At 35.4% G+C, this 16827-nt stretch overlaps 2 protein-coding genes across 3 annotated transcripts in view; one reads left to right on the forward strand and one right to left on the reverse strand.

Moving 5' to 3' along the window:
- Positions 1–10957, forward strand: part of LOC131164827 (kinesin-like protein KIN-14J) — a 34237-nt gene extending 23280 nt beyond the window's left edge. For both annotated transcript variants that reach the window (XM_058122318.1, XM_058122319.1), the window contains exons 18-19: positions 10443–10579; positions 10692–10957. In XM_058122318.1, the coding sequence (XP_057978301.1) occupies positions 10443–10579; positions 10692–10750 (196 nt within the window). In that variant the 3' untranslated portion in view covers positions 10751–10957. The remainder of the gene's footprint in view (positions 1–10442; positions 10580–10691) is intronic.
- The window catches only part of LOC131163506 (uncharacterized), a 40340-nt gene that overhangs the window by 23192 nt on the left and 321 nt on the right, over positions 1–16827 (reverse strand). The gene's annotated exons all lie outside the window — the stretch shown is intronic.

Genomic DNA, 16827 nt, shown 5'->3' on the forward strand with positions numbered 1-16827 from the left:
AGAAAGAATACGTATGTAAAAGTATGTTAATCAAAACTAAATATGACATACTTAAATTGTTTTGGAACCAATTTGCATATTAAATGAATATGAAATTTTAAAGCTTATCTCAATTAATTTTTTACTCTGTTAAATTACTCTTTTTTTTTTAATTCAATTTAACAAACATAATTTACAACAAATTATAATTAAAAAAAAAAAAAAACATAATAAAAAGTTTAAGATGTGGCCATGTGGGTGTTGAGTGTTACTGAAATTTTAAAGCTTATCTCATACGTTGAGATGAGCAGAGGTCAGAGAGTCTGAGACTCTGAGTGAGACCGAGAGAGGGGAGGCAACTCGGAGGACTAGAGGAGCCTCGAAGCTTCGTGCGACGACTGACGGAGGGCTAGCTGGTGGCGGCGAGTGCGACGACTGGTGGAGGCTGCCGAAGGGCTATCGATGACTCCAAGCTCCGTGCGACGACTAGCAGAGGGCTGGCTGGTGGTGGCGAGTGCGACGACTGGCGGATGAAGCTGCCTTCGGCCACTCTCAAGCTTCGAAGAACTTAGTTAGGATCAGGATTCATGAAGGCTAGACGAAGGCTGCGAAGATGAGTAGATCAGGTCAGGCTTCGAAGGAGTGAAGGCGTGAAGCCTTCTTATAGCTTCGGCGGCTCGGCCAACAAAACTTCAAGTAAGTTTTTTTGCTCTTTGAATGTTAGATTTAGGTAGATTGAATGGTAGATGGGTGCTTGGGACTCGGGAAAGGGGGAAAGGAACACTGCGCAGCAGGAAGGAGATTCTGCAAGTCGTTGGCATGTAACAGTCCGTAATTGTGAACTTTTTCTGAACTGCATTATCGGCCCGTATCGGTTTCGGAACCCTTGATTTACGTTACATATCAGCCGTTACGTTACGTAACGGCCGTTATTTAAAACCATGCTTGGAGACTATTCCTAATTCTTTGAATAGGCTGACAACTGAAGTTGTAGCCCTGTGTCAAGATCCATTGATTTCCCTACCAAACAGAAAGTTTTATAGCTGCTGTTGCTCCTTAAGCTTTTGAGTTTCATGAACACTGAAATAACCATTTCAATGAAGGAATTAAATTAGTAGTTTTGGATTTGAATGGAGATGGTTCTCCAAATGAATTTAGGGATTGGGCGTATTCTTTGGAGTAGTGTTATCAATGGTATGACATGAATGAGGCTTCGAAGTTGTATTTGGCTGAATCAAAGTTGAAGGGAACTGCTTGAATTTGATGGGATTTAAACAACAGGTGATTTTCAGAAGAAGGAGATTTGGTGAGATTAGAATGTGAGATGAGATGAAGCAAGCCATGCAGCAATAATTTGTATCTTCGAATTACCAGCAGCATGTTCATTTGCAACTCTTTAACTTGAAGCAAGAAGTAAGATAGTGACACAGTACACTGTTAGGCTCTATCATTTGGCTACTTGTGCTGATATAGAATGGAGAGAGGATGCGATGATAGCTTTGTGCAAGAAAGGAAGCTAGCCATTGCCTCCAAGCTTGCTGCATGTTGTCTCATTATAGTTGTGGATGCAATACATTCAGATTGAGGAGGATATGCAGTGTGATCCTCTATAGTCGCATTGTTCCTTTGATTTGAGAAGAGTACTAGTGCGTTGTGCTAGAAAAACGAGCTTGACCAATTGCGTAAAAGAGTTCAGACTACTACCCTTGGAAAGACTTCTGGGACATCTTCTAAGTTCCAATCGCTAATTAAATGCTTCAAATGTCAAGGTTTTGGGCATTGTGCTTGACAATGTCATAACCAAGTCATGGCTAATGCAGAAAAAGAAGATGATGAGGACATTACCCGGCTAATTGAAGCTGGAACAAGTACCAAATGACTTAGATGATGATGGCAACATGAAAAACTGTTTAGTACTGTGATCTATACTCTCTTCCCCCAAGGTTGAAGAAAAAGAAGATTGGAGACGAACTAGCATCTTTTGGACTCATGTGTTTGTCATAAGCTTCTTTGTTCTTTGGTTGTTGATCCTGGTAGAAACAGCAAAGAAGTTGAGTTTGGAAGTTGAATGTTTTCTTGATCCATACAAAATTGCTTGGGTGAGCAATACCAACTTGAAGGCCCATGATTGTTGCTTAGTGTAGAAATCCTGAGTATGTTGGAGTGATTTAGGGGATATTAATGTAGAGAATTGTATATTATTAAGAGAGATTATTCTAGGAGATTGTTTCCATTTTAGCAATGGTGTAAACTGCCAGCCAAAGTAGAGGTTCGATGATCTCTGAATCTCACGAGGGTGAGAACGAAGCTATCTCCACCATGGGCTCAACAGGACTCGACAACTCATCTTTCCAACTCACGGTGGAGAAGATGAATGACAAGAATTTCTGAGAATGGGCACAATCGATCAAACTTGTGATCGATGGCAAGAGAAAGTTGGGATTTCTTACTTGCGAGACACGGAGGCTTGCCCCAACCGAAGTCGCTGCCCTTCAGAAATGGAAATCGGAGAAATCCATGGTCATGGCGTGGCTGGTGAACTCCATGAAGCTGTCGATTGGGAGGACTTATCTTTTCTTGCCGTCAGTGAAGGAAGTCTGGGATGCCGTCCATGAGACCTACATCGATGCCGAGAACTCCTCCATCACTCTACATAGCATTTCGCATAGGCAGTTGCTTAGACCAACCGCACTCGTCCCCATGGATTCCTCTTTGTCACCAGCGCCGTCGCTGCATCTGGCCATGGACGCCTTGATTGGTGCCTCCGTCATGGCCATCTTCGCCTTCTACATTCACAAGCACAGCGTTGACTAGGTCCTCCGCCGCCTCATTGACATCCAACGCAAGATTCCTCCTAATTACGCTGACCGTCGCTCTGCGTTGCATGGCCGAGAGGAGAAAGAAGAAGAAGAAGAAGAAGAGAAAGAATGGAGTGAGACTTTGACAGTTTTGGTTCCGACAGAGAGATTGGGATTGATGAGAAAATGTTGAGGTAGGGTCTATCTAGGTTGGCGGACCAGACCTCGTTTAGTTATTACAAAACTTCATCTTCCATAAATGTTTCTTCGGGTTCTTTAGCCCGAAGAGGTAATTTTTTGCAAGCCTTGAGTACAACTTCTAGATCTAAAACTCCTTGGATTATTGATTCTGGTGCCTCTGACCACATGACCATTGCCTATCATCTTTTCTCATCACATCCACCCTGTGCTAGAAATTTGAAAGTTAAAATTGCAGATGGATCGCTCTCGTCTATCGCAGGCAAAGCGAATATCCGACTCTCTGACTCCATCACACTGGAGTCCGTTCTTCATGTTCCTAATTTATCCAGCAACTTACTTTCCATTAGCCGGTTAACTAAGAATTCCAATTGTTCTGCTAAATTTCTTTCCTCTCATTGTGTTTTTTAGGACCTATCATCGGGGAAGACGATTGACAGTGCTAAGGAGTGTGAGGGACTCTACTACTTTGAGGAGGCTAATGTGAGTGAACAATGTCAAACTGCTATTTGGGATTCTGCATCTGTTTCTAGGAATAGTGAGATTTTGTTATGGCATTCTAGGATGGGTCATCCAAATTTTCAATACTTAAGACATTTATTTCCTTCCATTTGTTCAAATAAGACGTTTTCTGATTTTCAGTGTGAGATTTGTGAACTTGTAAAACACCATCGTAATTCCTTTCCAAGATTCACATACAAACCATCCAGACCTTTTACTATGATTCACAGTGATTTATGGGGGCCCTCACGCTCTCTCAATCGCACTCACACGAAATGATTTGTTACTTTTATTGATGATCACACTTGTATTTGTTGGATTTACGTGTTGAAAAATAAAATTAAAGTCCGTTCTATTTTTATCAATTTCCACTCCATGATTCAAACACAATTTCAAACTCACATTCAAATCTTGCATACTGATAATGGTACAAAATATTTGAATACTATCTTGAGAAATTATCTTCAAGAAAATGGAATTATCCATCAAAGTTCCTGTGTGGATACCCCTAACAAGATGGGATTGCCAAACGCAAAAATAAGCATATTCTTGAAGTAGCTCGGGCATTGATGTTCACTACAAATATGAAAAAATATTTTTGGGGCGATGCCATTTTAACAACTACATATCTCATTAATAGAATGCCTAGTTGGGTTCTTTCTTTTGCCACTCTCCAAAAATTCCAAAATTGTTTTCCCAACTCTTGGCTCAATTCCAATCTCTCCCTAAAATTTTTTGGGTAATCTGCATTTGTACATGTTCATGCTCACAATAGGGATAAATTGGAACCTTGTGCCATTAAGTACGTTTTTATTGGTTACTCTCCTACTCAGAAAGGCTACAAATGTTATGATCCTGTCACAAAAAAATTTGTTTGTTAGTCTTGATGTCACGTTCTTTGAAACCATTCCTTACTTCCAAAAACCCTCTCTTCAAGGGAAGAATTGGATTGAAGATTTGTTTTTTGATTTCTCTGTTGATGAATCTGTGTCATACACTGTGTCTGTCAACACCACTACACCATTCCCTGATCTGTCACTTGATCTGTCATGTACAAAAAACCACTTAAACTCAGGGGGAGATGCAGAAAAACAAAATAACAAGGAGATACTTGTTTACTCAAGGAAGCCAAAATCAAAGAACAGTGAGAATCTCATGCTTGAGGCACCAAGAGAGTTGGAACTGGTGATAGCTCCAAGCAACCATGAGGCCACGCCCAATCCCAATTAGGTAATAGATCCAAATGACCATGAGCTTCCTTCTGATAAGTCTGCACCTGATGACATCAATTTACCCATTGCTTTCAGAAAACAAATTAGGTCATGTACTCTCTATCCTTGTTCAAAATACATGTCTTATAAAACTCTGTTTACAGGGTATCGTACTTTTACCTCTAACCTTGACAGGATAAAAATTTCAAAGATTATCTAGGAAGCCTTGGAGATTCCTGAATGGAGGGAAGTCGTCATGGAGGAAATGCGGGCCCTGGAAAAGAATGAAACTTGGGATGTTATGAATTTTCCGAGAGAGAAGAAGCCGGTAGGCTACAAATGGGTCTTCACGGTGAAATATAAAGCTGATGGGATAGTTGAACTGTATAAAGCTCGTCTTGTTGCAAAAGGGTTTACACAAACCTATGACATTGACTATACGAAGACATTTGCACCAATGGCAAAATTGAGTGCAGTTTGGGTCCTCCTATTCTTGGTAGCCTACTTGGATTGGCCGCTTCAGCAACTTGACATTAAGAATGCATTTCTAAATGGCGAGTTAGAAGAAGAAGTTTACATGACGATACCACCAGGTTTTAGTAAGAAAGGTGACGAAGGTAGAGTATGTAAACTCAAGAAGTCCTTGTATGAACTCAAGCAATCTCCTAGAGCATGGTTCGACAGATTTGCGAAGGTGATATAGAACCAAGGATATCGACAAGGGCAATCAGATCACACCATGTTTTTCCAACAGTTTGAAAATAGGAAAAAAACAATTCTGATTGTGTATGTTGATGATATAATCCTAACTGGAGATGATACAGTGGAGATGGAAAGAATGAAGAAAGTCCTAGTCGTTGAGTTTGAAGTTAAAGACCTAGGACAAATGCGGTACTTCTTGGGAATGGAAGTTGCTAGATCAAAAAAGGGTATTAGTGTCTCTCAGCGAAAGTATATCCTTGATCTCCTAGCCGAAACTGGCATGCTTGGATGCAAACCTTGTGAAACCCCAATCGAAACAGTAAAGAGAGTTGAAGACTGCGAAATATCGATTGAAAAGGAGAGGTATTAGAGATTGGTTGGTAAACTAATCTATCTATCACATACCAGACCCGACATTGCATTTGCAGTAAGTATGGGAAGCCAACACATGCATTCACCAAAGAAGACACACCTAGAAGCTGTGTACAAGATTCTCAGGTATCTCAAGGGTTCTCCGGGCAAAGGACTCTTCTTCAAGAAGTGTGAATGCAAGGATGTAGAAGTTTTCATAGATGCTAATTGGGTAGGATCAGCGGAAGATAGAAGGTCTACTATCGAATATTGCACCTTTGTATGGGGAAATTTGGTGACTTTGAGGAGTAAAAAACAGAATGTAGTGGCTCGAAGTAGTGTTGAAGCTGAGTTCAGGGCAACTGCACAAGGGATATGTGAAGGACTGTGGTTACGGAAACTTTTGGAAGAATTACAAATCACAGTGAAATTCCCTATCAAACTCTACTATGATAACAAAGCAGTCATCAATATCTCTCTTAATCCAGTTCAACATGACTGGACTAAGCATGTAAAAGTGGATCGACACTTTATCAAAGAAAAGGTTGAAGAAGGAACCATTTGTATGACTTATGTGCCTACCAAGGAACAAATAGCAGACATCTTTACCACAGGGTTAGCTCGATAGAGTTTTGATGATTTCATGTCCAAGTTGGATATGATCAATATAAATGATCCAACTTGAGGGGGAGTGTTAAAATCTTGAGTATCTTGGAGTGATTCAGGGGATATTTATGTAGAGAATTGTATATTATTAAGAGAGATTATTCTAGGAGATTGTTTCCATTTTTAGCATACCTGATTGTATTATAAGTAGTGTATCAGCTTGTACAAAGATTTATTCAATAAATATAGAAATTATTCATTTTGATTTCATCGAGTTCTTATGGAAAGAAGGAATGATATAGGACAGGGAGTGGGTATTTGGATGGATAATTTCAAAGAATAGGATTGAGGGGATTGGATATTTGGATGGATCATTTCAAAGAATAGGATCAAGGGATATTTGGGTCCTAAACACAAATGCTTTTAGTTAATTAATAGTTTGTTATGTGTTTTTGGTTTGCTTGTAGTAGGATTTTGTATAGTGTGGGAGCTTGTTTGTAATTTCATGTAATTTTAGGGGTATATGTGTAATTTTTTGTATTTTTGGCTTTCTTATAAACAGGGTCTAAAAGCCATGTAAAAGTGGTTCTTGTTGAATTTGAATTGAAGTGAACATGTGTATTTTTCAACCCCTTGTATCTCCTTATCTTCCTCCTTTCTTCTTTTTCTGCCCCTCTCATCTCCTCTATTTCTCTGAAATTGTCTCTTGGCTGTAATTCTTTGATGATGTTTTGCATTTATTGAATGATTTGGTAGACCCTGTCTACCACGTCATCCATAGACTAAATCAATAAAATGTTGATAATTCATGACCTTCAGCTCCTGCAATGGGACCTCTCCATCCTTAGGTTTCCTCGCCAAATTTTCTTGTTTTGATGTGTTCTTTTCAATAGGGCAATTGTATTTGCTTTCTTTTCATTAGCTAAGTTTTTAAAGGTTAGCTATTTGGGTATTTTCAAGTGATTCATTCTCTTTGCTCTCCCTACTACAACACTCCTCCACTCTCTGGCTATTATCTGGAGCCATTTGTTCTCCTTGCTGAGGGGTTTTGACCCAGACTCTACTTGGATATAGCGAACAACCCATCTGCACCCTTCGTTGGAGTCCTAAATTTCTAGTCGAAGCTTTCCCTGCAATCCTTCTGTGCGCTATCGTGCCTCACCTCTGTTGACTGTTAGTGGTGTTGGACCAGCAACTTCTGCACCCCTCTCTCTTCTGTGCCTACCCATCTATGCAAAGATCTAAAGGTTTCTTGGGAACTTAGCTAGAATTCTCGTCATTGTTTGGCAGACCTCATTGTTGTCCCCCTAACCACACGGTAACAGTGGTGGAGAACCTCTTGCTCAAGCTGGGGGTTGGCTGTTGAAAACACCTAGAGAATGGGGATTAGGGGGATTTTTTTGCAATTTGTGTTTAGAAGGAAAATTTGCTATGATTTGCATATATCGTGGTGTATGAGTTGTCACTAAATTGGATTAGTTTATGGATGACTGGTAGTCCGAGTCTACCCAATAAGTTCTCTTTTATGAGAGATTCAGTAATATTGAATCTTACTAATATATTATGTTATAATATTGTAAAATAGTGATATACAAATTATAATTTATATTATTATATGCTAAAATGATATGATAGTAGATTTTACCTTACAATATGGTATTGTCACTCACTATTATGATGTTAAATATTATTATTAATAAATTATTGTAATATTAAAAAAAGGAAGTAATATTATTATGCCCTAATAATATAACATTAAACTATAACATAATGTATTAGTGCAACTATATTCTATGCCATTATATTTATAGAATGATTGATAATGTATATTTATGCTATAATATATTATTCGCAAACATGATTTTTATAAAAATAATAATTTTTCATAATATTGAATATATAAAAAAACATTCTATTATGCTACAATAATATAATATGGGAATTGCTATTGGCATTCCAAGAAGTATTGCTAGCTTTCCACATTTTTTAAGTATCAAATACAATTTTATCCCTTATTTTCACAATGAAATGAAAAATTTATCCTTTCTTTTTTTGCCTTTTCACTTGCAAAATGAAAATCAAAGCTAAACTCGCCATTTAATAAATGAAATGATATATGTGGAGTGCTAGTGATTTTTGTTGGAATGCCAATAGTTCCTCCCATATAATATTGTTATTTAAAGATAAAACAACAATTATAATATCGTATAATATTATAATACAATATTTTAATGCTATGATACTAAAATAAATATCTTTACGGGGGGTGCTTTTGGCAATCCCTAAATTACTATTGCTACTCCATTTTTGTTTTTTTCAATCTATCAATTATCAAGTGTCAACTTTATCCATTGATATTAATATTATCTTTGCTAGTGAACAGACAAAAAAGAGGTGATAAACTCATCATTTCACTATCTGAGAAAAAAATGGAGCATTAGTGCTAATTTTTGGAGTGCCAATAGTGCTTCCCTATGCTATCATGTTATATTTCAGAATAGTATATATGAAGATAATAATATATAATAAAATTATTACTACAACTATACATATGATTATACAATAACATATTTTATATCATACTAGTATATTATCCTATGTTCATAATAGATTAATATTATTAAAATTATTAAGATAATATTACTGGTCAAGTAATTACTTATTTTCTAATATTACCAAATACTACTATTCATTTTCATTACTTTTAAGCAATGGTTCTAAGTGTACTTGTTAAAGTTTTTTTCTGAGTCAGTACTTTCCAAATAAGTGGTTCAAAACAAAGCCGTAAATGGCCTCAAATCTGCTTCTACTTCCCAAATTAGAAGGCTCTATTTTGAAATTCTGATTTCATGTCACTGTGATATTTGTTAACAAGACAAGTATTCCTTGCTGAATCATTCCCAAATGGGGTCATTGAATATGGTCTGGTGCACTCTTCTTCTCTAATACTTTTTCAGGTTTCATTTCTAATATAGACTGATTTTTCATTCCATAGATAGTGTATCATATAATAATAGCAGAGAACGGTATTAGCTGGAATATTGAAAGCCTCTTAATTAGCTGAAAAGTTGAGTGCTTTATCTGCTCAATATTCTGTTTGATATGTGAAAATGTGAATGTCATCAAGTTCATTACATGGCGCTTGTTCCGCCCAGAGATCAGGCCATTTCTCCATGCTTGTTCCTTATTCTTATACACTATATTCTATATTTATGATTATGCTGTCAGACATGATTTGTTTTTGTTGGAAAAAACTAGAAAACTCAGGACTCAAACCATAATTTTGGTACAAGCATGGGCTGCATTGGCATTTATCTTCCTCAACTTGACTCTTCAGAAACATTTTTTTAAGTTAAGAATATAAGATTGGTGCCTATTTTCAATATGTGGTATATTGGTATTAGAAAACGTTTTCAAATGCTTCACTCCTGCCCCCCCGTTTCAAGGTGCTATGGAAATTTCTTCAACTGCCGCCCATCACTTTTTTAAGTTATAGACGGCAACAGGTTGTGTATACTTATAAATGGAAACAGGTTGTGTATACTTCAGTTGAGGCCTACAAAGGTTTGGTTTATATTTTCCCTATTCATAATGACCCCGACCTTGCGTCAGGGAAAACCCTAGCAGATTTAATTCGTAATGTATCAGGGTAGTACACCTCGAACATGTCGTACAATTGGGGCAATTACAAAAATCAAGGAGTATAAGTTGGTGATTGATGGGGCTTTGAAATTTTTTTAGTTTGTTGTGCTCGTTGTAAGATGACTGAGGGGCTGTTTGTTCTTGTCCTAACTGAAAATTTCATTCTACTTATCATCTTTCATTTTCTGTTATCTCATATACTTAAATTTTGTCTCCAGTTAGCTGCAGTGGAAAAACCATCTTTTAGGATTATTTATAACTTGTCTAATTTGCTGCTGTAGTCAAACTTTTTATCCAAAAATCTTGTTCACTTTTAACTGGTATGGGTGTGTGTGTTTACATATATGATTTGGAAGATCAGATCTACACTCGACTTTGCTGCATGACAATCTGCCTTTCCAAATAGACCCTGAGGATTGATGTTTATTTTTGCACTTTTTTTTGTTTAATGCAGGCATAGTGTGTCTGCGGCATCTGTACCATCTATATCATCATCTGTACCGTCCAAGCTCCCAAGGCCCCCACAAAAGCAAGGCCAAACAAAAACTTCCCAGTTGTCATTGACCCGAAGCCTGTCAAGGATTCCATCAAGTATGTAAAACCAAACATACCAAAAATCTTTCTGGACTTAATTTTTGCTTTCTCTTTGCTAGTTGAATTTTGAATTTTGACATTTCTGGGCATTCTTTGTCTTGGTGTCCAGGTTCAAGGAAATCTGCCATTGGCAGCTCTTCAGTCAAGCCCCTCAAAAGATGGCAGTGAATTTGAAGGGCTATTGAAATGGGCATCAGAATTGTTGTACCCCTTGGTAGGTAGGTCACGATTCTAACCAGCTTGTGTTGCATTCCTTGGATGGCTTATTGGTTTGTTTCCCGGGAATCCCTTGCACTGGAAAAAAATGATATTGACAACATTTTAGGCTGTAATATATCGATCATAATGTGTTCTAATTTCAGCATTTTTTGCCCATCTCTATATTTTATTCCAGTCATGTTTTTAATGTTCATTAGTTTAATTCCTCAAAAATCGTAGGAAGATTTTTGAAAACTTTATTACATTACAAGGAATGTTGTGGTTGAACTGTCATTTGGTAATGCTCATAGCTGCTTGTGACAAAACAATGCCAAAAGTGTTTTCTGCAGGTTGACGATTCCAAGAACTTAATTGTTTTGAAAATAAGAGGAAGAATGATGGATGAATCGTAAGAAAAACCTTTGAGAGAATGTAAGTAATGGTCCATTGTGTAGGAGTTGGTTGTTTCACAAAAATCTTTTAACAAGACAGATGATCGTGCTGATAAATACTATTTGTGGGTGCCAGACAACATTTTCATAAGTGAAATTTGGATAAAACTGTATTAGAAACATTTTGCGCAGCTTTTATTTGTTCCATGTGCCAGTTGAACTTCAATAAATATTTATTCTCTTCATTTCTTATCATGATCAATCAAGATATTAGCTAGATGCACCAAAAATATTCACCCAGGGTTACTAATGTTGAATGATACTGGAAAAAATTTATAGAATATTAAGACTACAGGGCCAATTTACCATCTAAATTATGCGCTTTGGTTGTTTCCGAATGAACACTAGTGTTCTTGGGTATGGTCATTGTGGCCAAGTAATGTATTTTCAGTAAATAATAGATATTGGAGCTGTCTAAGCTCTTATGTTTCTGATAAAAAAATTCTTTGTTAAATGAAAACACTACCGCAGATCCAGAAACTATTGCTTGGTAGGTTATACTGGATACATCTCACGGCTAAAAGGTTTTGAAAAATTTTGGTTGATTGAATTCTAGCTAATCTGATATCTATGTTAGGCCAAATAGTCACAGTTTTCCTAACAATTGTTAATGTGTGAATTTTACTTTGTACTAATAACAATAAGATTGATATATTTGTAAGTTTACAATAGGTATTATATCAAAATGAATAGTCTAAAATGCATAAAATCCCTTTGTACTGAAAACTAATTGCCCAATCCCCTTTAACTAAAACAATATTTATGAGAAATTTTAATGAAAAATATCCCTCTTAATCATGAGAAATTTTAATGGAGTAAGCCTTCAATCTCAAAAATACCCAATGCTAGAATGGTTGAACAAAATTCTCTTGCGTGGAAAGATCATTAAAAAAAATAAAAAACTTATGGATTAGTAAATCTTACTGTCATTTTTATTTTAATTATATTTTAAATTCATATAATCATTTTATTTTAATACTTTTAATTGAAAAGTATGTATAATATGACTAATTTAATAAAAAAAAAAAAAAAATAGATGTTAAAATATTTTTGAAAGAAGTTGTCCAAACAATTGAAAAATTATAAAATCTAGTTCTCAACTTTTTTCACTAATAATAAAAAAATTAACAATAGAAATAGAAAATTTACAACTTAAACAAATGCCTTTTCAAGATTTTTTTTTTTACTATAGAGAAATGAAAATGAAAAATAGGAAATAGAAATGATACCAAAAAGACTAGTAGATGCTCAGGTTGATAAACGCATAAATTGCAAGTGTTGGAAAAAATAGACCCTATGCAGTTTCATGGTTCGGTCAAGCAAGCAAATAATTTCCCATGGCTGTCTCCCCACATAATGGTCCAGCTGCAATTGGGTTGTCACGACTACGATGGTGACAACTCTAACTGCAGGTGTTGTGCTACCTACGACTATGGCAAATCCCTTTGTTTTTTTTGGGGCAATGACCAAGTTGATGTCGTAGAACTATTGATCATGAATGAGCATACTTTTACCTTGGGGTGCTCCTCAATGGAATGGTGAAGTCCAAAACTATTTAAGACTTGTTTGATAAAAAATCAAGGGTCTTTTAAGTGATGAATTTGTTATGTCAATTCTCATTAAAAGTGTAAGGATAAGGATAGTAAAAATCGTAGAAATCATTGAAGGAGAGAGAAAAAAAAAAGGTGAAAATACTTAAATTAGGAGAGGTAAGAAGAGAAACAGAGAAAAGAGACTAAGGGAAGAAAGAAGTGAGGGAGAAAGAGGTGAAGAGATAAGAGAGATAAAAGATATTGGGGTCTGTTTAGTGTTGAGTTATTGTATTATGTTTGTTTAGTTGAGTTAGGTATCTTTACTAGATGTGTTGTACACCTATTTATACCCCTTTGAAGTCAAACTTACATCAATTCTAAGATTTCAAATTATAAATTCAAGTCATAAATCTTAATTGTAAATTCAATTTATTTTTAAATATTCAAAATATATTTGTAAATTAGACTGTTTCTAAACATTAAAGATTCAATTGTTATAGTTGACAAATATTTTATTGTAGTTGAAATGCATATTTGCTCCTTATTTGTCTTATCGCTTGATTACTAAATGATTTCCCAGATGATTAGGCAACCATCGTTGCCTGATGACTGTGCGACTTCTATCGCTTGAGTAGTTACTTGTGCTTCCTTGGTTGCCTTGGTGATTTTTGCCATACTTTTTTCCTAGGCATTTCTCATTTACTCACTAGGATGACTAGACGCCACATGATTTGCCTTGCCTAAGCAAGTGCCGTATTTTTTGCCTCCATCTCTATTTATAATTTTCAAGTGACTACCTTGGTTAGACGATCACCATCACATTCTAAGGGGGTGCACAAATATGACACAAACAATGTCCCCATAGCTGTTCCATTTAGTTGCTTTTAACACTTATAAATGAGTAGTTGTAATTTTTTTATTTTCAGCCTAAAGTGTGTTTTTATTTTCTTAGGATGAACAATTTTATTTTATTTTATTTTTTTATTTTTTTAGTAAAAGATGGTGACACCTCCATATATTTATTAATATACCCTCACTTTTGGCGGAGGAATACCATGGTTACAAGTTAAAACAAACCAATCAAACTATGACAACCAAACTTAAACATAACTAATAAAGGAGATAAAAAACATAAAAACAACCAAACATAAAAAACAAATACACCAAACGAAACTCTAGAGTTGAACTAACGACGAATGGCAACGAGACCCCACTTATCCATCTGAATGATATCTTTCAGATAACGTGGTAAAATTTGTTATTCTTTGTAAATTAGATTGTTTCTCATTTCTCATTCTTTAGTAAGAAAATCAGCCGCACTATTGCCTTCCCTATATTGATGCATCACAATGACATTCACTCCTTCTAAATGATGACTATGACTGACCAAACCTAAACATAACTAATAAAGGAGATAAAAAACATAAAAACAACCAAACATAAAAAAAAAAAAAATACACCAAACGAAACTCTAGAGTTGAATTAACGACGAACGGCAACGAGAACCCATCTATCCATCTGAAGGATACCTTTCAGATAACGTGGTAGAAGGTGTTGTTCTTCATAAATTAGATTGTTTCCCATTTCTCCTTCTTTAACAAGAAAATTAGCCGCACTATTGTCTTCTCTATATTGATGCATCATAATGACATTCACTCCTTCTTGATTGGTCAATTACTTGTAAATGATGCTCCCAAGCTTGTTACAGTATATTTTGTTGCCTTTTTGAGTTCGATTCCTAATTTTAATTATGACAAATCATAAGTTACTTATGTGTGTATCTAATGATTGAACATATTATAATTCAACAAACACATAAAGAGATTGAGAATGGAAGCCAAAGACACATAAAGCTTATATAATCAGGCATTTTCCATGAAAATTAAAGAGTAAAGAAGATAAAGAAGACATTTGTTTTTAATTTGTATTACATTTAAATTTGGTCTATAATAACTCCCTCTCATGCATGATAGGTTTATGCTCAAAGGTCATAGTTTGATCATAGGGAAAATCAAAAGATCATAGACAGGTCGACCGACCTTGGGTTTTTAGGCTTAATTAAAAAGCCTTAGTCAACCAATACCCTTTAACCAAATTGCCGCAAGTTTATTCACACAGGGTTGACAAAACACAGGGGCTAAATAAGACTTAAATGCACATTTTTAAATAGCCTCGGGCGACTGAACCTTGGCATTATAAATGCCTTGGTCAATCGAATCAACCTAAAGTCAAACTGTTGACTATGACTTGGGCGACCGAACTGATTTTGAACGTATTTCCCACTATTGACCAACCAAGAAATTGAGACTTCTCCACTTGCCCCGGGCGACCGTTCCTTTAGGTCAAAATGACCACGGTCGACCGAACTTCAAAGTTCGACAGACCGAACCATTCACCAGGCGATCGAAACCACGAAACCTTGAGGAAAATCGCCTAGTTAAGCCAACCAAACCCTTTTTTCAGCTGACTGAACATGATTTTGAGCCTCAAATTATTGAGTCTATTCGAGCGACCGACCTTTGGCTTCAGGCGGCTGAAACTCTCGGGTAGCCAGATTTTTACCGTGGTTAACTAAGGTTAAAATTAATTAAACTCCATTAATCTTTTTCCAAATTGACCTCCATGTCCCTAACGGTAATATTTTTTGTAAAATCTATATATACTCTTTCATTTGGAGAAATTAGCAATTAAATTAAGAAAAATTCTCTCTAAATTTTTTGAGCTTTTATTGCTTACATACTAAGATTTTTTCAAGCATATCTTCACACTCTCTTGTTTCTTCTTTGGAAAATCATCTTTGATAAGAGAACATTTATTTCATCCTCTTCATTTGCAAATCCATTGCAAACTTGAAGAGTGATTATTCTTAATTCTTGTGGCCATATATATCCTTCTTTAGCTTATACTCTCTTATTCATTATTGTTAAAATTATTTTTAGAGAGTTAGCTTGAGTTGATCCCCGATTATTTCATTGATAAATATTATCTTGGGATAACTCTTTTTAGTTTGAGAATCTTTGCATCTTTGTTGTAACATCCAAAGGTTAGTTTTTGTGCTTATTGCAAAAAATTTTTTGAAGAAGCTAATCTTCACTATCTCCTAATTTCATTGCTAAAAATATTTTTGTGGAGGTAAAGATAGTTAAAGTATAAATCTTTGAAATACATTTTATTGACTTCCATTTATTTAATTCAAAGATTTATCTTTACATTATCTCTCATTTTACTTCATTGATATATTCTTTTGATCCTAATCTCTATTGTGCTTAATATTGAAAATATATCTATTGAGATATTTGATTAGGATGTTAGAAGTCCTTTTGATTATTTGTTGATTATAATATCCTGAATCAAAGGTACTACTCTCACGTAGAGATGAGCAAACGGTCGGTTTGATGAAATTCGGTTAATTAACCGAATTAATCAAAAAATTTCGGTTAACCATTTTCATTAACTGAACTGACCGAATAAGAGATATTAACTGAATCTCGTCCGACTGAATTTAACTAAAATTATTTAAAATTAATTATTAAAAATAGAATATAATTATAAATTTTTTGCTCATTCTGCAGTTCATGAATAAAGATAGATATATAGTAGCTATTTAGAATGGCATTACCCAAGGAGAGATCGCTGAGGGATTTTAACAAAAACATAACAAGCAGGCATATTAAAATGACTCATGCTAATAAAATGGACATTCATTCAGTCATTTTAACAAACAAATCAAAAGGAACTACATCGAACTAATAATAGAGATTGGTTAACACATTTTAACAAACACATCACAACAGATGCATCAAACAGATACTAGTTAATCTAATAGTCATTCATTGAGACATTTTAACAAACATGACAAGGGACTATTCGAGGGGCTGTTCAAGTGTAGTTTATTGGATCATTGGAGACTCATTTCTAATGGTCACTCTGTTCATGTGTTCGCAATACACAATACTCACCCTTAAAAAAAAAAGCTTTTAGCTTTTGCTCCAAGATCTTGATCATTGGAGAAGGAAAAAAAATGGCTATTTCTTAATAATTTTAGATGTTCATCGAAAACATG

The sequence above is a fragment of the Malania oleifera genome, chromosome 9 (genome assembly GCF_029873635.1).
Source record: "Malania oleifera isolate guangnan ecotype guangnan chromosome 9, ASM2987363v1, whole genome shotgun sequence".
NCBI lineage: Eukaryota > Viridiplantae > Streptophyta > Magnoliopsida > Santalales > Ximeniaceae > Malania > Malania oleifera.